The 21,230-nt window shown below is 39.7% G+C and overlaps 6 protein-coding genes across 8 annotated transcripts in view; 3 read left to right on the top strand and 3 right to left on the bottom strand.

Annotated features, from left to right (window-relative positions):
• Window positions 1-5: 5 nt before the first annotated feature.
• On the bottom strand, window positions 6-1,669 carry LOC111602666 (39 kDa FK506-binding nuclear protein). The gene is made up of 3 exons (XM_023319850.2): window positions 1,544-1,669; window positions 1,134-1,346; window positions 6-1,052 (listed from the first exon to the last, which is right to left on the bottom strand). The coding sequence occupies exons 1-3, from the start codon at window positions 1,557-1,559 to the stop codon at window positions 199-201; spliced, it is 1,083 nt and encodes a 360-aa protein (XP_023175618.1). The 5' UTR covers window positions 1,560-1,669; the 3' UTR covers window positions 6-198.
• A 95-nt stretch (window positions 1,670-1,764) lies between these two features.
• Window positions 1,765-6,779, top strand: LOC111602664 (cytoplasmic FMR1-interacting protein). The gene is made up of 10 exons (XM_023319848.2): window positions 1,765-2,122; window positions 2,195-4,026; window positions 4,109-4,282; window positions 4,518-4,636; window positions 4,702-4,814; window positions 4,893-5,092; window positions 5,154-5,689; window positions 5,758-5,852; window positions 5,942-6,328; window positions 6,388-6,779. Exons 1-10 carry the CDS (start codon window positions 1,916-1,918, stop codon window positions 6,598-6,600), a joined length of 3,876 nt encoding a protein of 1,291 aa, XP_023175616.1. The 5' UTR covers window positions 1,765-1,915; the 3' UTR covers window positions 6,601-6,779.
• A 679-nt stretch (window positions 6,780-7,458) lies between these two features.
• Window positions 7,459-12,086, bottom strand: LOC111602625 (N-acetyl-D-glucosamine kinase). Of its 2 annotated transcripts, none has more exons than XM_030225809.1 (5): window positions 11,718-12,086; window positions 11,285-11,364; window positions 8,615-8,825; window positions 8,332-8,557; window positions 7,459-8,187 (listed from the first exon to the last, which is right to left on the bottom strand). In XM_030225809.1, exons 2-5 carry the CDS (start codon window positions 11,308-11,310, stop codon window positions 7,598-7,600), a joined length of 1,053 nt encoding a protein of 350 aa, XP_030081669.1. In that variant the 5' UTR covers window positions 11,311-11,364; window positions 11,718-12,086; the 3' UTR covers window positions 7,459-7,597. The 2 variants fall into 2 exon arrangements, with proteins under 2 accessions (XP_030081669.1, XP_023175555.2); XM_023319787.2 differs by having other exon boundaries at window positions 11,856-12,086.
• LOC111602623 (serine--tRNA ligase, mitochondrial) lies at window positions 9,421-10,985 on the top strand. The gene has a single exon (XM_023319785.2). It carries the CDS (start codon window positions 9,589-9,591, stop codon window positions 10,858-10,860), a length of 1,272 nt encoding a protein of 423 aa, XP_023175553.1. The 5' UTR covers window positions 9,421-9,588; the 3' UTR covers window positions 10,861-10,985.
• A 61-nt stretch (window positions 12,087-12,147) lies between the features above and the next one.
• On the bottom strand, window positions 12,148-13,403 carry LOC111602624 (protein FAM50 homolog). The gene has a single exon (XM_023319786.2). It carries the CDS (start codon window positions 13,285-13,287, stop codon window positions 12,217-12,219), a length of 1,071 nt encoding a protein of 356 aa, XP_023175554.2. The 5' UTR covers window positions 13,288-13,403; the 3' UTR covers window positions 12,148-12,216.
• A 134-nt stretch (window positions 13,404-13,537) lies between these two features.
• The window catches only part of LOC111602668, a 38,837-nt gene continuing 31,144 nt past the window's right edge, over window positions 13,538-21,230 (top strand). For both annotated transcript variants that reach the window (XM_023319855.2, XM_023319853.2), the window contains exon 1: window positions 13,538-13,818. The gene's annotated coding sequence lies outside the window, so the exon portion shown is untranslated. The remainder of the gene's footprint in view (window positions 13,819-21,230) is intronic.

The raw sequence follows: 21,230 nt of genomic DNA, 5'->3' as shown, positions 1-21,230 counted from the left end.
TCGCTTATTCTAAAAATCTGCTTTATTTAAAATCAACGTTTAACCGTTCGCAAAGTGGATTTTATAAAGTTATAAGAGTAAAATAATATGAGCACATTTCTTGTGATATATTTCCAAATGGAGTATGCATTCATATTTGATAATCCATCATAATGTCTAATCCTATATTTAGGTGTCTAATTTCCTCGTGAAGCTCGCTTAGTGCACAGCCTTTAGCTCCACATCGAAGACGAGCGTAGAGTCTGGCGGAATGGTGGGCGGTTGGCCCCGTGCGCCATATGCCATATGCGGGGGGCAGATGATGCGACGTTTGCCGCCTACCTTCATTCCACAAACTCCCACATCCCAACCTTTAATCACCTCTCCAGCGCCCAAAGCGAACTTAAATCCATTGCCCTTCTTCATGCTGTCAAATATCTTGTTGTCGTTTCTAAGGCGTCCAATGTAATAAACGGACACGCGTTTGCCCTGCTTAGCTTCGGGTCCGTTGCCCACCTGTAGCTCCTGGATTCTAACGCCTCCCGCGATGGTGCGCTCACCACCAGGTGCAGTAGCAGCGGTAGTTTGCTTCGCCTCCTTTCCTTTGGCCGGCTCTTTTTTCGCCTCAGATGCTTTGATTTGCTTCTTTGGCTTTTGTTTCTGTTGCTGCTTCTCCTTTTTGGCCACACCATTCTGTTCCTTAGCTGGCGTCTTACCTTCATTTAGTTTGGCTTTTTTGGCCTTGGGTGCTGCATTCTTTTCTTCCTCATCCTCTTCGTCAGAGTCGTCCTCATCTTCGTTATCCTCTTCATCATCCTCATCGTAAGATTCATCCTTAAGCAATGAAGAATACTCAGCAGCTAGCTTGTTGTCACCTACATCAATTTCATCGTCTTCGTCATCTTCCTCTTCTCTGTCATCTTCATCAGATTGTGTGTCGTTGGCGCCCTCTTTGGCCTTTTGACCCTTTTTCAAAGCGTTCACAACTTTCTCATACTCCTCTTCGTCTTCGAATTCATCGTCAGATTCTTCAGCGTCATGCAAGTAGCCAATCAATGAAACCACAGCATTTCCTGAAGTGTCATAAAATCAATACATATGTATATATATTATATAAATTATATGTATATTCATAGATATATATGAAGTCTCACCAGTTGTTTGAAACATAATCTTGTCGCCCTTGCAGAAATTCAAATCTAGTGTCATTTGGGGAAAATTTTTGTTTAAAGTTGCAACAATGAACTTGGTTTTGTCTGCAGTAATGTAAAGTTTGGCGGAGTCGCCCTCGTCAAGTGCTACGCCCGAAATATGGAACGATTTCACAATGGTTTGTGTGTACTTCCGGTTAGGCTTCATGCTTAATCCTGCAGATGTAATTACAACAAACGCAAAGATATATTAGGAAAAGTAGTAAGGCGCTAAAAAAAATGGCCACGCTGCGATGGCCGCAAGCACGTGGTAAAAGCAAATACACAGGCTGTCCGAACTTACGCTTGCACACAAGCATAGCCACATTAACACATGAAAATATTAAACTACTAAATAAGCAATTAAAACTTACCCCAAAACATCGACATGTTGCAGATTATATTTTATTTAGCACAGATGGAAATAAAGAAAACGTGAACGACAGCAGTAACTGTTCTTAAACAAGCGACCGACGCCGGCAAATTGCAAGTGCTGGAAAAGATGTAATGATATTCCGGCGCCAGCGATTACATTTCGATATAAAAACGCGACCTTAGCACACAATGCGGAATATGCAACACTGCATGCATGCGTCTCGCTGTGATTGACACAAAGATACGGTGTTTGTGTATTTGTGACGAAAAAATCGCTTACCAGGGAAACGGAGCGACATAGCCCCGCCTTAAGAGTGATTTTATCTGTACATTTCCGTTTTTAACATAAAAGTGATGACAATTATAATAACATGACCGAAAAGATAACACTAGCTGATGCCCTGTCCAATGTAGAGGTGCTGGACGAAATACCCCTGCCTGATGAGCAGCCCTGTATTGAGGCCCAGCCCTGCTCCATTATTTACAAAGCAAATTTTGATACTAATTTCGAGGATCGCAATGGATTCGTCACGGGTATTGCTAAGTACATCGAAGAGGCGACTACTCACGCGAACTTGGTAAGTTATTAAAAACCATTCGAAAAACTATTTTTGAAACTACTAAATTAATGCATTTTACCTTCCTTCAAGAATGTTTTACTGGACGAGGGTCAAAAACATGCTGTTATGTTATATACCTGGCGATGCTGCTCCCGGGCCATACCGCAGCCAAAATCAAACGAACAGCCAAATCGTGTGGAAATCTATGAGAAAACCGTAGAAGTACTTGCCCCCGAAGTGAATAAATTGCTCAACTTTATGTACTTCCAACGCAAGGCTATCGAAGCATTTTCTGGGGAAATAAAACGTCTGTGTCATGCTGAGAAACGAAAAGATTTCGTATCGGAGGCATATCTCCTTACTCTCGGAAAATTCATTAACATGTTTGCCGTGCTGGACGAATTGAAGAACATGAAGTCAAGCGTCAAGAACGACTATTCGACATATCGGCGCGCTGCTCAGTTCCTTAAAGTGATGTCCGATTCGCATACGCTTCAAGAATCACAAAATCTATCCATGTTCTTGGCCACTCAAAACAAAATACGTGACACGGTTAAGGATACGCTGGAGAAGATCGTTGGCTATGAGGATCTGCTATCTGATGTCGTCAACATCTGCGTGCATATGTTTGAAACTAAAATGTATTTGACGCCCGAGGAGAAACATATGCTGGTGAAGGTCATGGGCTTTGGTTTATTTCTCATGGACAGCGATGCGTGCAATATTAACAAGCTAGATCAGAAAAAGAAAATACGTCTGGATCGCATTGATCGCATTTTCAAGAATCTGGAGGTGGTGCCACTCTTTGGCGATATGCAAATTGCTCCATTTAACTATATAAAGCGCAGCAAGCACTTCGATTCTAGCAAGTGGCCTCTGTCCAGCTCTAATGCCATCAGCCCGCAGGCAGATCTGATGGTGCATTTGCCCCAGATACGCGAGGACCATGTGAAATATATATCCGAGCTGGCACGCTACACCAATGAGGTGACCACCACGGTCAAAGAAAATCCAACTGATGCTGAGAATCGCATTACGGCAGATTTGGCATTGCGCGGTCTTCAGCTGCTATCCGAATGGACCAGCGTCGTCACCGAGCTGTACTCGTGGAAGCTACTGCATCCCACTGATCATCATCAGAACAAGGATTGTCCCGTGGAAGCGGAAGAATATGAGCGCGCCACACGCTACAATTACACATCCGAAGAGAAATTTGCACTGATCGAAGTGATTGCTATGATCAAAGGACTACAGGTTCTAATGGCACGCATTGAGACGGTACTCTGTGAGGCAATCAGACGCAATATCTACTCCGAGCTGCAGGACTTTGTGCAGCTAACGCTTCGCGAACCACTGCGCAAGGCGGTCAAAAACAAAAAGGATTTGATTCGGAGTATTATAATGTCGGTACGCGAAACCTCCGCCGATTGGCAGAAGGGCTATGAGCCCACGGACGATCCAGTGTCCAAGGGCAAGAAGGATCCCGATGGTGGCTTTCGTATACATGTACCCCGCCTGAATGTGGGACCCTCTTCTACGCAGCTGTACATGGTGCGCACCATGCTGGAGTCCCTGATTGCTGACAAGAGTGGCGGAAAGCGTACTCTACGCAAAGACATCGATGGCAACTGCTTAATGCAAATTGATACTTTTCACAAAACTTCATTTTATTGGAGCTATTTGCTAAATCTAAGCGATACGCTGCAAAAGTGCTGCGATCTATCCCAGCTGTGGTATCGCGAATTCTACTTAGAAATGACCATGGGCCGCAAAGTGAACAAGTGCATGGTGCGGCATCAGCATAACGAGGAATGCAAGGATTTAATTACGATGGAGAAACGTATACAGTTTCCCATAGAAATGTCTATGCCATGGATATTAACCGATCACATACTTCAAACCAAGGAACCGTCTATGATGGAGTACGTTTCGGACGTTTGGACTATATATATAGTATATATATATATAGTATATATAGTATTATTATAATTGTGTATGTTTTAGGTTTGTGCTGTATCCCTTGGACTTGTATAACGATTCAGCACATTATGCTCTTACCGTCTTCCGCAAGCAATTCCTCTATGACGAGGTGGAAGCCGAAGTCAATTTGTGCTTTGATCAGTTTGTATATAAGTTAAGTGAACAAATATTTGCACACTACAAGCAACTGGCTGGCAGGTGAGTTTAATATATATTAAGATGACTTGCAATCCTCATGCATTTGGCTCTTGCACTACCTATTAAACAGCTGAAAGCTTTTAATATTATACATAAAATAAGTTAATCTATTTCAGTCAGCGCTTTCAAAGTTTACTTATTGATGATTTCTTTAAATAAGTTAGAGACCTTTTTGCATATATATATATATACTCATATATATATTTAATTTTACCCCAATTGTATTTTTTCCCAGCATTTTCTTAGATAAACGTTTTCGGCTGGAGTGCGAGGTTCTTGGCTTCAATTTCCAATCATATCCACGCAATAACCGCTACGAAACGCTCCTAAAACAGCGGCATGTGCAGCTTTTAGGTAAATAACATGCAAATAACAATGCAAATAAAGCAAATACTAAAACACCTATTGTTGATTATCAGGTCGTTCGATTGATTTAAATAAATTAATAACACAACGCATCAATGCAAATATGCACAAGAGTATCGAGTTAGCCATCAGTCGCTTTGAGGGTAATGACATAACTGGGATTGTGGTAAGCAAAATCTGAAAAATGAATCACACGAAAAGCAAAGATAAATTCAACTTGTACTTTTCCATGCCATTAATCCAGGAACTAGAGGGGCTTTTGGAAACCAATCGCATTTGTCACAAAATGCTGACCAAATATTTGGCCTTAGACAACTTTGAGGGCATGGTCAAGGAAGCAAATCATAATGTCCTGGCTCCGTATGGTCGCATCACTTTGCATGTTTTTGTGGAATTGAATTATGACTTTCTGGTTAATTACTGCTACAATGCAGCTACAAATCGGTAAGTTCTGTTGAACGTATTGTTTCAGAGTTGAATAAAAATTCTTTTATTTCGTTTATAGATTCATTCGTACCAAGGTCAATTTGTCGTCCTCGCAGGCCATACAGCGTGAGAAGCCGCCGCAGATGTCTCATTATTATCTATGGGGCTCGAAGCAACTCAATGCTGCATATACCACACAGTACGGCCAATATACGGGTTTTGTGGGCGCACCACATTTCCATGCTATGTGTCGTCTGTTGGGCTACCAGGGTATCGCTGTAGTTATGGATATTATACTAAAGGACATTGTTAAGCCACTGATTCAAGGCTCATTGCTACAGTTCACCAAAACCCTGATGATTGCCATGCCCAAATCTTGCAAATTGCCACGTTGCGAATACGGCTCGCCCGGTGTGCTCAGCTACTATCAGGCACATCTCACTGACATAGTGCAATATCCGGATACCAAAACGGAGTTATTTCAATCGTTTAGAGAGTTTGGAAACTGCATCATATTTTGTCTTCTGATTGAGCAAGCTCTGTCGCAGGAGGAGGTGTGCGATCTGCTCCATGCAGCACTCTTCCAAAACATCTTTCCGCGTCCCTTTTGCAAAGGTGAGTTTTGATCTGTGATTTTGACATGATTTTTAAATTTATCACGGTGAACATGTATGCTTTTTTAGAGAACGAAAAGCCAGAGGCTAAGCAAAAACGTCTTGAGGCACAGTTTGCCAATTTGCAAATTGTTTCCAATGTGGAGAAAATTGGCACTGCCAAGGTAACTATCTGGCGGATAGATAGATGCTTGTGATAGATAGATAGAATGCTTGTGATCGACTGATTGTTTTTCTTATTTATAATCAACAGCAGGCAATGATAGCACGTGAGGGAGATCTGTTGACACGCGAGCGCCTTTGCTGCGGCCTGAGCATATTTGAGGTCATTTTAAATCGGGTGAAAAGTTATTTGGATGACCCCGTCTGGTGTGGTCCACCGCCTGCCAATGGCATCATTCATGTAGACGAATGCTCCGAGTTTCATCGTCTCTGGTCCGCACTGCAGTTTGTCTATTGTATCCCAGTGCGCGGCACCGAGTACACCATTGAGGAACTGTTTGGAGAGGGCTTAAACTGGGCTGGCTGCGTCATGATTGTACTGCTTGGCCAGCAGCGGCGGTTTGAAGCGCTCGATTTTTGCTATCACATATTGCGCGTGCAACGTGTCGATGGCAAGGACGAAGATGTCAAGGGCATTGTAAGTCGGAATTAAACTCGTAAACGGAATTCCATTTAAAATGATTCTTTCCAATGCAGCAATTGAAGCGCATGGTGGATCGCATAAGACGCTTTCAAGTATTAAACTCACAAATCTTCTCAATACTTAACAAATATCTGAAGGGAGGTGATGGCGAAGGATCAAATGTGGAGCATGTGCGTTGTTTTCCGCCGCCACAGCATCCATCGGTCATATCGTCATCGTCACACTATCAGGATCCACAAAAGCTGCGGCAGAGCATGAACAATTAGCCAAGATGCAGTACATAAGATAATCATAGACACCTAACATTAATATATTTAAACAAAGTAACACAACTAGCTACTCACACCCAATATATGCTGGCAATCTAGACAGTGTATATGCCTGTTAGAGATATAAATTCGATTTTATTACTTTTGCTTATAATTATTATTATCATTTTTGTTTTCTTGGTATATCTTTCATAATGTATATTTAATATAAGCAATTATATGCTTTTATATATTTATAAGTATAACAATATTTCCAGGCTACTCTTTTCTAAAAATTCTAAAATCTGAGTTAATATATTAAAACAAAAATCATTAATTAATTGCGCGAAAGTAAAATTATCCAAAGAATCTACAATCGACAATGAATTAAATTGGCTTTAAAGTTAAAAAAAAAAAGTTTGAAAAATGAAAATTTGAAGAGTATTAAATAAAAGTAAATCAGACAATTAGCCAGCGCGCATATAAATAAAAATATATTTACCTATATACACCTACAAACTTAATACAATGAACTTTATCGAATAAAATTTTCATACGTATTTCGAATAAACTTTATAAATAAAAAGTTTTTTCTGAACTAGCAAATAGAGAAAAACACTAACTTTTTTTATAATAAATAGTAGCAGGTGGAACACAAAAAACCATTAAAATTAGAAGTCATATTGTTGAATATATTAGAAATTGGAAGACTTCATCTATTGTCTTTTATCTAAATTCTTGCAATAATACAGCTTTCTGATATCAGAATTTCTTTACAGAGTTACGAACATATAGTAACCAAATTTAACTTGTTCTGTTCAAGTTCAAACTTTTTTAATAATGAAACAAAAATTTAGCTTGAAACAACCACAAAAATATTTATTATTGTTTATTTCTAATATATTTGTAATACATAAATTCAATTTGGAATAGTTTAGCTAACAAATAGTTCGGTTTTTTGTTTTCTGACAATTCTCGGAATGACTCAGTAATACAGTTTTTTTACTTTATTCAGTTAATTGCCAGAGGCGTTAGTTGCGACCCCATTTTTAAGCGGACTTCTCTTGGGATGGACGTGTAGCACGGTAAAGTTGTCCGCATAGTTCCGTGGCAACTCAAATTTAGCGCTGTCGGCGCCCAGATAACAGGCGCCATAGGCGCAGCTTTTGGTGATCCGCACCAGCTTGAGATTGTAATCGATCCTCATTTTCGAGATCTCTTTGATGAAAGCCTCCTGCAGCAGGTTCCAGCTACTCCATACCGACCCGACACAGACAATATTTAGATCGCCAGACTTAACCAGATCCTCGTGGACCTTGGGCAGCAGCGCCTTGATCATGCACGCCAGATGGATAGCAGCCTCGTGGAACAGCGACAAAGCCAGCTTGTCGCCGTTTTCGGCATTCCTCGCCAGCTTCTCGCACAGATTGGCAAAGAAGGGCTTATCGAATTTGGCATAACAATAGGGCAGCATATCGTAGCGTGTCTCAATGCTGAAGTGTTCCCGAATAAGCGACCAGGTCTCCTCAATGGGATAAGGCGACTTGACCAGGTTGTCAATATCATCAAACACTACCTTAGTTGCACGATAGGATATAAACCAGGCTGGAGAACAAAAATAGCCAATTACTCATCTCCGATTATATTGCGATTGAATGTTATCAGCGAGTATTAATTACTACTTTGCTATTGCATTGGATTAGTGAGGCCGATAATGATTTAGATTTTATTGGTGTCATGTGCACTCACCGCTGCCCTCGTCCCCCAGAAAATGGCCCCAGCCACCACAGTTGGCTGTGCTGCCATCCGGGTTACGCAACAGGCAATTGGAGCCGGTGCCCGAGATGAGGACGATCCCACCAATGGAGGATGCCGTGAACATACTGCCCATTGTGTCGCTTGTGACGGCATAGCTCACGGCCAGATTGGGAAATGTTCGTCGCAGCTCCAGCTCAAGGTCGCGATTGGTTGCCTCCTATTGTATACAAACGGATAAGCCAAGTACTTCAAGTCTTATTGCCTGCTACGTCACCTGTTCGCATCCGCTCAGGCTGAGACCCAAGCTCGTCAATGGCACATCTTTTGGTATGTTAGCCTCTTCCTTACATCGCTCTACCATATCAGCAATTCGACGGGCGCATGTCGGTATTCCTATGCCCCAATGATTTGTGCCCAGACCACTGGTCATGCCCACCGACACACCGCTCTCATCACAGATGACCAGACGTGAGTGCGTCGCTCCTCTGCAATGATGAAAGATATATATATCTGATATCTGTGGAACTGGCTGGATCGTATTGTTCGACTATTAAGAGAATTTTATGCATGTTGCTATCAATCGTAATTCAATCAAGGCAATTGAGTTAATTAAAATTAATAACGAACGCTCTATATTTGGTGAAGTTTATTTAATTAATCAATTTTCAATTGAAATACTTGACCTGAATTTACCTACATTTTTAGAACTATTGTATTTATTTATATTTAACATAAAATAAACAATTGACAAGCCCACAGTTCATTTAGATATACATATGTATATATACCGACATAACCATATAAAAATGCATGCAGTCGTGTGTGTGGGTGTGCTTTTATCTGTTTTATATTCATTGTCGCAATTGCCGTTATTGTGCAAGCTAGTTGCCATCCTGATGAATTGCAATTTAAGCGCAACTCAATTCAGATAAATGAACGATGCAATGCGGAACAACGTTTTGTATTATTGTATTATCTGCAGTAGGTGTGTGCGTTATGATATATTTAGTATAATATATTCAAAAATACATTTAAGTTTTTTATTGGACTGTGAAACTTGTGACGTCAGAACCTTGTTAACTTACTGGCAGCACTATACAAAGCGGTGCTGCCACATCGTCGCACACAATATGTTCAGATTGCACAATGAAAACTTTAATTGTTAATTGAACAGATGTCGAGACATTAAAAAGTGCGTGCTAATTAAAACAGTTTAACAGAAAAAGCAAAAACGCAATTTTAATTAAAATGAAGCTTTTGACAAATGTACGAAAGTTGCTGTTGCTCAATTGCCGGCAGAGCATGAAGCAACGGCTAATGACAACAACAATAAAGAAGGCGACACATGATCAGCCGGTAATAACCAGTGCACAGCTGGACGAACTGGAGCAGAATGCGCTGATGCGGCATCACAAGAACAATGTTCCCCGAATTCGCCAGCTAGTGGAAGCCTTGCAGCTTAGCAGGCACTCTACAGAGGAGGACACACTGCAACAGCTGGCTGCTGAACTGCAACAACTGCCAAACGCAACTCATCCTCGCCTGGTGGCATATGACAATCAGCCACTGGAGCTGGCTAAGTATGAGCACCGGCTTCATCCCGAAGTGGGCGCCAAACAATTCTCAGAGCTGGCTCGTGCCCTTAATCTGTATCGCATGGAACATCTGGGCAACTATACGGGCCACAAGAGCTACTACCTGATGGGTCAGCTGGCCATGCTTGAGCAGGCCATCATACAGTATGCCCTGCAATCGCTCACACGAAATGGCTTTAAGCTTATCTCCGTGCCGGACATATTGCCGCGAGATATCATTGAGAGCTGTGGTATGCGCACCGAAGGCGAACGCACACAGGTCTACAAATTGGACACGGGCGAATGTCTCTCGGGCACATCCGAAATGGCACTCGCTGGCTTCTTCGCAAATAGGCAACTGACGGAACAGGAGCTGCCCTTAAAAGTAACCGCTGTTAGTCGTTGCTATCGAGCCGAGACTTCAGGGCTGCACGAGGAGAAAGGCATATATCGGGTGCACCAGTTCACCAAGGTGGAAATGTTTGCCATTGCGTCACCCGAACAATCAGAGTCCACGCTCGAGGAAATCAAGAATCTTGAAATTGATTTGTTTAAAAAATTTGGCATTAACTTTCGACTACTCGACATGCCGCCCTGCGAGCTGGGTGCGCCGGCATATCAGAAATATGACATAGAGGCTTGGCTGCCAGGTCGCCAGATGTGGGGTGAAATATCGAGCTGCAGCAACTGCACAGACTACCAGGCCAAGCGCCTGAATATCACGTATAAGCGGGCCAGGGATAGAGCTGTCGTACATGCTCACACTCTAAATGGCACCGCAACGGCTATTCCACGCCTGCTGATTAGTCTGATTGAGTCATATCAGAACGGAGATTGCATACAGATACCAGAGGTTCTAGTGCCCTTTATGAATGTTCAGCACTCGATAACAAAAAACAAAAAGATACCTGAGACAAAGCTTGTAAAGTTTATCAGATCAGCTTAACTTTTGATTTTAATCGATAAGATACGAATAAAGGATGTCGCGAGTGCGCCTATTTCAATTTCATCCGTCAAAATGAGACACACACACATACATACATATATTACATAGTGAGTAATTTGTTTCCATACATATTTACGTATACGTATATTTACGTACCTTTTTTATGATTTTTATCGTATGCACATTTTTGTGCATCCTATAAAAATAATAAAAAAATATAGGTATATAAAAATGCAATATTGGGGTTTGTTTGAGTTGATCCGCTTTGAGAAGTAACTGTCGTGCGCAACAATGACTAAAATCATAATCTAACACATTGTTAAACAATTGCGCACTTCACAGATAGATAGATGCACATAATAATATATACTATATGTAGACTGGAGTTCATGTATCAATAGCAACTATCAACGACCTTACTTACCCTTCAATGCCGCCAAAATATCGCATTTTAGTTGTCTGAACTTTAGTTTGAAGCCGCGTAACGGGGAACTCGTATATATCCTGCAATTAAATAAAAAATATAATAAACGCATTCCAATCAGTTTATCATATCCACAATCTTATCAAGATTTGCTAATCTAAGCAGAAATATATAAACGAAAAAATATAAAACGAATGAGTGAGTGCATGTGCTTAAAGAATGGACAACATTTTTGCCAATGCTGATTGAAAGCTCAAACAACAGTTATTGCAGCTACAGCACAAAGCAGTTCAGCGGGTGAGAGTGAGCAAAAAAAAAAACAACAAACCAGTTTTCAAAATTAATTCCAGTCACTTTTTTGCATTTTGTAAACGTAGTCTGTTTTCATGCCTGATTTAAAAAGAAATTAAACAATTAGTTGCACTCAACTCACCACGCCTCAATCAAAGCCCGTTATATTTACTATTTACACACGCGCTATGTATATACTTTTACACTGAATTGTACAATTTAAGTTTAAAACAGCTGCTTGTAGAAATACACGCAAAGAATCTATCGTTTTAATTCTTACCCGCCAATAGAGGTGTTGATACGGTCTCACGTCCAAACGTTTTGAAACCCACGCACCAAATATTGTTTTCAGACAGCTGGATTGTTATTTAAAGATTAGCATCCGCCACAGTAAACAGATGTTGTAACAGCAGCAGGGCTGCAAAACGCCATGTTAAAAGTAGCAGACCAGAGTTTAACCCTTAAGTGTGCAGACCAACTGTATATTACTATTATAAATTAAATATCTTATAGAAAAGAGAGAAAAAAAAAACCAAATATAAATATTTTAAAAAACATTTTTAAAATTTTGTTTATCCATGGCGAACAGTGATGAAAGAAACAGAACACAATTTGTATAAGTATAGCATTAAATCGAACCTCTATTTTTTGCTCTTGTCCTTATCGTTATCTTTTATTGTGTATTTGTCATAGGACTTGGTGGGGTCGTATGGCTCCCACCGGCTGGCCGGGAAGATGTGCTTGTTGCGCTCATACCAAGAACGCAGCAGCACTTTGCCTGCATGGGACTCCTCCTTCTCGACGGAGGCGTCGCTAATCATACGCACATCGTCGTGCACATCGAACTGGAAGAGCGGGCCGGATTTTCCGCGTGCTTTGGTCACAATGAAGTCGTAGAATGAGTAGTGATGCGGCAATATCAAATCCTCCTTTACATACATCAGCTGATCGGCCATCACGGTCTTCAGCTCGATAAACTCTTTGCGCAACAGCTCCAGGCATTTCTGGAGGAACTGATATATGGAATTGCCCTTCTTCATCAAAACATTTCGCCTGTGGCCAGAGCCATCCCAGTAGCTGAACGTAATGGAGATATCTTCGTCTTTGAGTTCTGCTTGCTGCATTACCCATTCCTGTCGTAACTGTTCACGCAAACGATTCTCCTGTTCCTCACGTTCGCGGTCTGGCAGAAAGGATGTGTCCACATCAGGATTCTTACAGATTTTCTTTTTCTTGACAGGCACTTGCATGTCTGGTTGCTCGGTCCACTTGGTTGGCTTTGCCGTGACGAACTTCTCTTCAGTGCTCCCCTCGTCTTCGTCTTTTTCCTCTTCCTCCTCATCTAAATTGAAGGATAACGCCTGTATTTGACGCTTCTGTTTGTTTTTCTCTGCTTGTATGGCTTCCAAGGCCCGCTGTTTTTCTCTATCCTTTTCATCCTTCTTTTGCGCCAATTTCTTTTCTCTCTCTCGCACTATGTCCTCCTGCTTCGCTTTCATCTCATCTAGAGTGACCAAACCAATGGTTGACGACTTGAGCTGTTGTTCAACAGCATCGTAGTGCGTCGCAAATTTGTTCTCAATCTTATCCAGCTTCAGCTCCTCCTCGATTTTCTTTTTTCGGAACTCGATCTCTTGCTGCTGGATCTCGCGCTTTTTCATCAGTTGGGCAGCGCGCCCAGCCTCGCTAGCGGCACCCTTGTAGTGAGCCATCACTCAGGTTTCAGACTCTTTTAGTTTAATAAAATACAATACAATTTCGTATCAATATTTTTTATGCCTTAGCAATAACTGGTCTGCTTCTTCTCTGCTAAATGGCTGTGCCAGCTGTTTTTCAACACTGGTTCATTATTTATTGGAACTGGTTAGTTCGTGAATAAAATCGAGTGTCATAGCTGCTAGCTGTTGCACCGTAGAAATGTTGCCGCTCTTCATCAAAATTTAAAGGTTCGCAAGCTTTTACGTCCTTTCGAAGTCCTTTGGCGAGCTTTTACGAGCTGGCTAACATAAATACATTTGGCAAATGCCGTTAACTGTTTCAGTTACAGCGGAACTTTCAAACCTTTTGGACGCGCTCGGCAAAAACAAATCAGCTGCTTGCCGATGGATATTTTTAAAATCGAATTATTTGATTTAAGTCGCATGAAGTGAATTATGAAGTTAAATAGACCACCAATTTCGGAATTTTATCATATACAATGCGATGTAAATAGCAGAGGAGTGTCTGAATTGTGGACATGTGAGGTAGAGTCTTGCCTGTGTGCGTGTGTGAATGTGCGCATATGTGTGTGCGTGTTGTAAGTGAAGAAGTGCTCTGCGTTGGGCAAGGACATTACGGACAAAGAGTAACACCAGCAAGTGACGTGTGGTGGGCGGGGCGTGGCGGGTGGCGAACGGAAACGGAAGTTCCCAAATTGAAATGGCATTTGAGATGGGCGAACCATTAAAAAGATTTTACTTACAGCTTGTTTTGGCCATCGAATTTCCGCCTTTGCGTCGTTGCTGCTGAGTAGCCCGACTACTGTTTTAGGGACGTTGACAATATTCATGAGCCTGAGTCATAAATTCCCATTCGATGTCTGGCTAATGGATGGCCCATTCATGGACGTGTTGGGGTGGGGTGGGGTTCTATGGCTCTATGGCCACGTCAAGTGCCACTAAAATCATTAACTGTTGAAACACATTAAATTCATGGCCCGGACTCAATTCGTTATTCAGGCAGCAAATATTGTCATAAAAACTATTCGGCATCGTGTGAAATAATTAATTGCGACAATAACTCGAGCATTAATTAATTTATCGCTCATTATATTGGAACACCAAATACACGCTCACTGTTCAAGATATTTGTTAGGGCGGAGGGTTGGCCAGCTTTTAGCCAGGATAAAGCCGACGAATATCAAATACTCTAAACTATGTGTTCAGATAGTTAAATATGGAAAATAAGAAGTTGTTGAATTTAAATCTTTGTTCAGTTATCCAGAAATACGAATGTTGTACTGTTGAGATGACATATCAATAGATAAATTTGATATACCTCTGCTAGAACCTAACTAAAATAAACTTGAAAGCTTGTTCTGAGTCCTGGGTGAAGTTAATTTCTCAGCGTTATGCCTCTGTGTGTGTTGTTCGTACATAGAGGAACTTCACCTTAGCAATCCAGCAAAAAGTTATATATTGGCTTTCTAGACGAAGGATTTGCCAAAGGATTAAAACATAGCTCAACTTTTATTATCAGCTCTTACCAGCTTCAGCTTTTAGCTCACAATGTATGGGTGAATACTTTTGTATGACAGATTTGTCAGCCACTAGTTCACAAAGTGCTCAACAGCAGTTTGGGAAATTAAGAGTCCACACTTTTGTCCCCTCAATCAATAAATCAAGCGTAAATTTGAGACCATCCTCCCCTCCTGAACCTTGAGTTAAGTACTGTAATTAAGGGCGTCCCATTTGGTTTTTACCTACAAAGGAAATTTTGTAGCTCATTTGTTAAATGAAGCCTAAAAAGCCAAGTAATGAATGAAAATATATAATGAAAAACATATATAATGGAAAAACATTGATTTTTAATTAATACCTAATTTACATGGCTGCGTACAAATAATTAAATATTCTCTCTCCATTTGTAATTTATAAATCAAGTTTGGCCTCTCGAAATTGGTCATCTGTAAAGCTATCGAATTTGTTGATTGTTATCAAACATTGTAGTATGTCATCTATATCTTTATAGATTATATTACTTAAAAATTGATTTTTATGTGTTCAAGATATCCTCAAGGAACTTTTCTATTGCGGACTTTGAATATAATATAAGATATGATGTGTCAAATCTGTTGATTGGCATATTCCTGTGCGCTGGGTCTGCTGTCCAATTGAGATTCCTACGTAAAATATATCTGCACAGTTTTCCATTTGTGCCCATTTTTGTTTACGATTTTGTTCTGATTTCTTGGGCGCTCTTTTTGGGCCAAAAAACTTTTTGCGTTTTGCTATGTCTTTGTCTCAGACTTTTTAAATTTACACATAAGCAAAGTAAATAAAAAGAGTAAACGTAAAGTAGCTGCCAGTAGCTATTTGGTGTGGCTGCGCTTTACCAGTCTTGCGTTCTCTTTCGCCCATTTTATCTGCGTTTTATGGGCTCCAATTGAAACTTTGTTTGTCAATAGAAGAGAAAACAAAAACCCTTTTTTGCACTTTTTTTTTTTTTTGGGCTGGCGCATTTCAATTTTCGCACAAATTGTGCACATTTTAAACAATTTGCCGTCTGCACCCACACACACTCGGAAATATTCACACACACAGTCACTCACACCAAGACCCGGCTGCATTGTGCAGAAGGATTTATGCAGAGTTTTCATAAAGCTGACAACATTTCGGATGATTAATTTGTTGTTGTTCCTAAATTGGCGAACAGCGTTAGCCGAGCAGCTCCTTTTTCATACAACTTCGGCATAGCCCCGAGGCAACGAGACGCAAAACACATTCATGACAACCTAGCAACAGAGTAAATGAACAGCTTCCAATATTCATTTTATATTTTAAACAGCTTACAGTGAACACCGAGCATTTAAAGTGCAACGAAAAAACGTTAGGTGACAGCTTCTGGCTTTCAAACCATGTCAACCATGCTCCATGGCCAACATGGCGAATGTATGCTGCCAGCACAGTAAAAGCTCCTCTAACGAATAGTTCTCTATGATAAGCATTGTTCTAGATCCAATCTGCTTCTGTTCTTGCTAACAAAAATAACACGAATACTTTTCTAGCAAACTCATCTCATCAATTCAGAGAATTTTAGAGGAGTTATCTGAAAATCTGAAAAACAATTAAAATTTCAGCTTTTGAAATTACATTTTTTCTGTACAAAAGTAGCAAAATTGATTAAAATGTTCAACATTCCTTAGCCTTATTTTATTTCTGTCTAGGAATAATATATTTCAATATGCAACACAGTTTACTATTCGGTTTAGAAAGAATAAAGTAAAGCGAAATGTTAGCAAATGTATAACAGAGATTTTCCGCCCGACAGAGTGTTTACCGTAGCATGCACTAAAGCTGATTAATAGTCAAGCGATTTGCTGTGGATGCTTAGAGTCCTATACGCAATATTACGTATAAGACATGCACTCAATAAACAATGCGAACAACAACAGTAACAACAATGGTAACAATGACACCAGCACGGAGAATTAATTTAGCAATCCTTACCAAGGAGTGAGTATGTGTGGGAATGCTTGAATATACTCGTAATTTTTTGTGATATGTCATAGACCGACAGGCAATGCCCCGTGCTTGGCACATTGCATAAGCATTGCAGTAATTGATGTGTCAAATTCAATAATTTTCTAAACGTGCAGGAACTGCTCAAACAACTGAAGCTTATTCATTATTGATCATGGACTCTAAATAACTTACTCAATATTTAAACAAACATGAACTAAATCACCTACATTTTCAAACTTTTATGACTGATAAAAATGTAAAAAATATCTTTTTTACCTTGATATTTATTGCCAATATTATTGCATTATTGTAAAACAAAGCCTATTTAAAGCATTGCTTTTTTATGAGTCAGTTGTATTTACTCAACTCGCTTTGTGTCTCCCTTCGACCAATAAATATCCAATTAATGTGACAATTTATTGTCCACTTTTTACAATATTTGATTTATTTTGATTACATTACGATATTAAAAAATACGATTAATTAAAAGTGTTTCAGTCATACGAATATAGTGGCGAAAAAAATATGAGTTTGGAAATGGCATTTACTGTGCATGTTTCCATTATAGTAACAAATCCTGGTATACTGCCGAAAATTTATAAATTTACTAGAGCATTGCAAAGAGATTTTATTTCACGCATTTCTCCTAGGACAGAAGCAAAGAAATCACGTTTAATTTTAACTTTAAGGTAAATAAAGTAAGGAAAGATTTCAGTAGCAAAAACTTTAGTCCGATTCGTACTATTATAATTTAGTGCACATATGAAGTAAATTAAATTACTGTTAACATTCACTTCATTCTTTTAATGCATTTTCCAGTACTCATCAATTCTATATTTTCATTATATTGAGTTAAAGGTTCAGAACTTGAGAGGGGTAGGAAATAATTTTATGGCAAGATTCGCTTCTGCATTTTAATTAAAATATATTGAGATAGAATAAAAATATTTTTTTATGACTTTGTTTCAATAGTCGCATCACAGCTTTATGCAGTCATCGGCTGAACTCCGTGATAAGAGGTTGCAAGTATTCTATTTATATGAGCTGTAATTGACCTTAACACAAGCTCTCCTTAGTTGCAAGCAGATTATTTACTTAGCTCATGGGTAATATGGTCAGGAGCCCCTCGATTCAATTAGTACATTGTGCTCTGGCGTTATTGTAGTGATGTCTCGTCGGTCCTCAATGCGAGTTGTTCATTCACACTTGATTAATGCATTTTCCAGTGTGTCCCTGATGCTCAGCCAAATCCCTCAAAAGAAAAAAGTTCGTCTTAATTTTTTCACCTGCTACAAAGGGAATTGAGTTATCATGGCGCCCGGCTCGTAAATCATGAATGTAAAAGTCGTCACCCATACCCAGCATTTATAGCCCAAAAATCGAACAAAGTATCTGAAAACATTTTAAGGCAAAATTTTTCTTATTCTAATAGAAAAGTTTTCCACATACCCCGGTAGCTGCGCTTGGCTCCGTCTTCTTTTTCTTTGTTTTTATTTTTTCAACTTTAATTTGGCCGCTTGTTATAAAATGGCTTATGCCCAAGAGCTTAACTATAGCTATATATAAACAAAGATGCAGATCTGTATACTGCGGACAGCGTTTATGACAAGCGATGCCTAAACTCAGTAGAATATAGTATACCGTTTTTCTGTTTCAATATATAGCACGGACTTTCCAAAAATAACTGTTCTTTTAATTGAATGAGTGTGTATATGTGGCCGGTTTAAAAATAGTTTAATAGGCGCAAACGCTGTGTGTGATTGTGTCTGTGTAATTCAGATTAGGCGTAAATGCATCCATCAGAGTCGCGTACTTTAGTGCCCAATGCCATATCGATCTATTTGCAGTCTACGTCTCAATTACAATTAGAGCCAATTTCCTGCGCTGACTGTAGTTCGCTGCATTTGCACTTTAGGGGCTAACTTCAGAAACAAAAAAATAGTCTTTGTAATGAAGTTCAACGTAATTGCTTCTAGCTTTCACTCTGGGCCTCTCAAATAGATATTTTTAGTCCAACCAGCGCTACGCAGCCGGCCTCAAATTTCATACTAATCCATTTTCAATTTCATTTTGTTTTTCACTTACGCTTTTATGTTTAGTGGCCTTGATTTGTCTTGGTGTTTCGATTGCTATTTGCCCAGGGCACTCGATGTCATTTTCGTCTGCTACATAAATCATATCTATTATTTCTTTTATATACATATGCACACCCATGTATATGTGTATTTATTTAGCTATGTTGAGTACGTCCTGCCACCTGCCACGGAAGCAAAATAAGCTGGTTGCTATGTACGTGGCTTGCTATATCTTATTTGCTTTCGCTTTTGCCCTATTTGCCTTGGCTAATGTTAGATCTTTTTGATTTCGACTGAACATGGCCAAAAAGTTGACTGGGATTTGTTGATTGAAGCGTATTTGCTTTGGGTATGAATATATTTACTCTATGTCTCCCTGTCTCGCTATTTCTGCTTGCAACGTATTTTATACCCTAAAGCTAGAAAATAGCAAGTCGGGAGTATATTGGAAGGATGTAAATAAATGCCCTTCTTCATCAGCTGGCAGGATATCAGCAAGTCAATCTCTTTCTCTTTATTTTCCTAAACTTCTTCTATAAAACAGAATAATTGGGATTTATATAGATATTTTGGTGGTCTTAAGGTATAACTGTTTCTCTACCTATGTTGTTGCCTGAAAATATCTAGTAATCTATATGTCAGCTGTAGATATATACATATTTATGTCTGAATGGCTGTGTAAGCAGCTCGTTAATTTGTGTATTGCGTGCTGTTAGGCGCGCTTTAAAAAAATTTTGCCTACTCTGCGTGTTACACGTGTTATAAATATTTACGGCCACGTCCAAGTAGCGTTCCGGCGCTCGTAAAGCTCGCACACGCGAAGCGTTTTACTGCCAGTTAGCTACGTATGTGCGATATATGTGAATAGTCTATCCATGTGCCGGGTCAAAGGATATAGCCGACACTCTACTGGTCCTTAAATCGCAATTTATAGTTTCTGTAGAGTTCACTGATAAATGTCAAAGGCAAGCGAGCCATGCATAAATATCCATTATTCTTAATTCCAGCTAGGAGTACGTCTAGTTAATTGATTTGTTGGCGAATTGTGGGCGAATTTATCATGATATGTAGGCGAACTCCATGCCTGGCGCTCCTTAGACCAAAAATTAAGGCTCGAACCTTTACTCTTATAAACATATTCGTATTAATTTACTAATTCAAACTTATATGACTGCCAGAAGAAATTCCAATTTGTTTTTCATTACCTTACCTATTTCTGTCTTTAACCAAAGTTGTCGACGAGCAGAGGTCACTCTATCCATGAACGTACTAAATAGAGTCGAGACTTGCATTATTTCCAGCAAACCAATTTATGCCGATATGGAAATAGATTCAGATATCTGGCGCCCACCGTACTGCCCCTTCTTTGAGTAACTGGCAATTATGCTGATGCGGTCGAGCCATGCTTTTTTGATTTGCCGAAAACTCGATAAAAATATGGACAAATTCTGATACGAGCAGGCTTATTGATTATGTTTCAACTTGCGGCTATTGAACGTCAAATATTTACAGACGGGATTGCATTTAATGAGCTTTTGGATCAAGTTTCCAAAAACAATGCCGCAGATTGAGTCGATATCCTGCGCATGACTTTAACTAAGAGTATTCAACGATAGGCAAATGTAGCAAAGTGGATTACGTTTTCATTTTTTCTGATGTATATATTAAATATATTATTATTATTTATGTTACTTATGCTATATATAGACAATAGAAATATTAATTTATTTTTTATTTCCTTATTTATATTGTAATATTATAATATTACTCGCTTCAACAAAACAACGAGAATATAGTTGACCGGTGCCATAACTAATTTCTGAATGTCGCACTTGGGAAATTTCATTTGGGTTGCTTTCACATTCGCTTTGATAGCTATTAGGTAGTGCTCTTCCACGATTGTAGCTCCGTTTCATTAAAAGAGTGTGTATATGTCTATATGTTGAACAGCGGTAGTTTGCTGCTGCCTGCTGCATTGGGGCATGAAATTTCTGTAACTTTTTTTGTGTGCCTCGCTTAGTTGAATAACTGACTGCCTGCCCTTGTAACAAATATCGTTCTGCTTTTGTATGTGGGGGTGTTGGTGTACGTGGCTGTCTCAATTCTCTTTTACCCGAAACTATTTGGCATTAGCCAAACGGCCAAGGCTGGCAGTTAGCCAGCCAGCCAGCCAGCCAAAAACAAACGACCAACTAGCAAAATAAACTTTACCATAACCACATAGCTAGCTGCTGCCAGTGTTTGTGATTGTGTTTGTGTGTGTATGTGTGTGTATGTGTATTGTATACCAGTCAATGGCGGAACAGAATTTCCAGCGCGTCGCGCACTGAACAAAAAGTGCCAGATGAAAACACTGCA

Source organism: Drosophila hydei, unplaced genomic scaffold (assembly GCF_003285905.1).
Source record: "Drosophila hydei strain 15085-1641.00,03,60 unplaced genomic scaffold, DhydRS2 tig00008144-arrow-arrow-pilon, whole genome shotgun sequence".
Lineage (NCBI taxonomy): Eukaryota > Metazoa > Arthropoda > Insecta > Diptera > Drosophilidae > Drosophila > Drosophila hydei.
The sequence above is the reverse complement of the archived record's forward strand: the minus strand, read 5'-3'. Positions and strand labels throughout refer to the sequence as shown.

Bases quoted from the DNA above. Each gene is read 5' to 3' on its own strand.
- LOC111602666 (XM_023319850.2), bottom strand. The intron at 1,053-1,133 runs GTGAGACTTCAT...ATGACACTTCAG, and splicing joins GATTATGTTTCAAACAACTG to GAAATGCTGTGGTTTCATTG.
- LOC111602664 (XM_023319848.2), top strand. From the start codon at position 1,916: ATGACCGAAAAGATAACACTAGCTGATGCCCTGTCCAATGTAGAGGTG. The intron at 2,123-2,194 runs GTAAGTTATTAA...CCTTCCTTCAAG, and splicing joins CGACTACTCACGCGAACTTG to AATGTTTTACTGGACGAGGG. The intron at 6,329-6,387 runs GTAAGTCGGAAT...TTTCCAATGCAG, and splicing joins ACGAAGATGTCAAGGGCATT to CAATTGAAGCGCATGGTGGA.
- LOC111602623 (XM_023319785.2), top strand. From the start codon at position 9,589: ATGAAGCTTTTGACAAATGTACGAAAGTTGCTGTTGCTCAATTGCCGG.
- LOC111602625 (XM_030225809.1), bottom strand. From the start codon at position 11,310: ATGCGATATTTTGGCGGCATTGAAGG. The intron at 8,826-11,284 runs GTAAGTAAGGTC...TCATCATTGCAG, and splicing joins TATTTTGGCGGCATTGAAGG to AGGAGCGACGCACTCACGTC. The intron at 8,558-8,614 runs GTGACGTAGCAG...TGTATACAATAG, and splicing joins GCCTGAGCGGATGCGAACAG to GAGGCAACCAATCGCGACCT.
- LOC111602624 (XM_023319786.2), bottom strand. From the start codon at position 13,287: ATGGCTCACTACAAGGGTGCCGCTAGCGAGGCTGGGCGCGCTGCCCAA.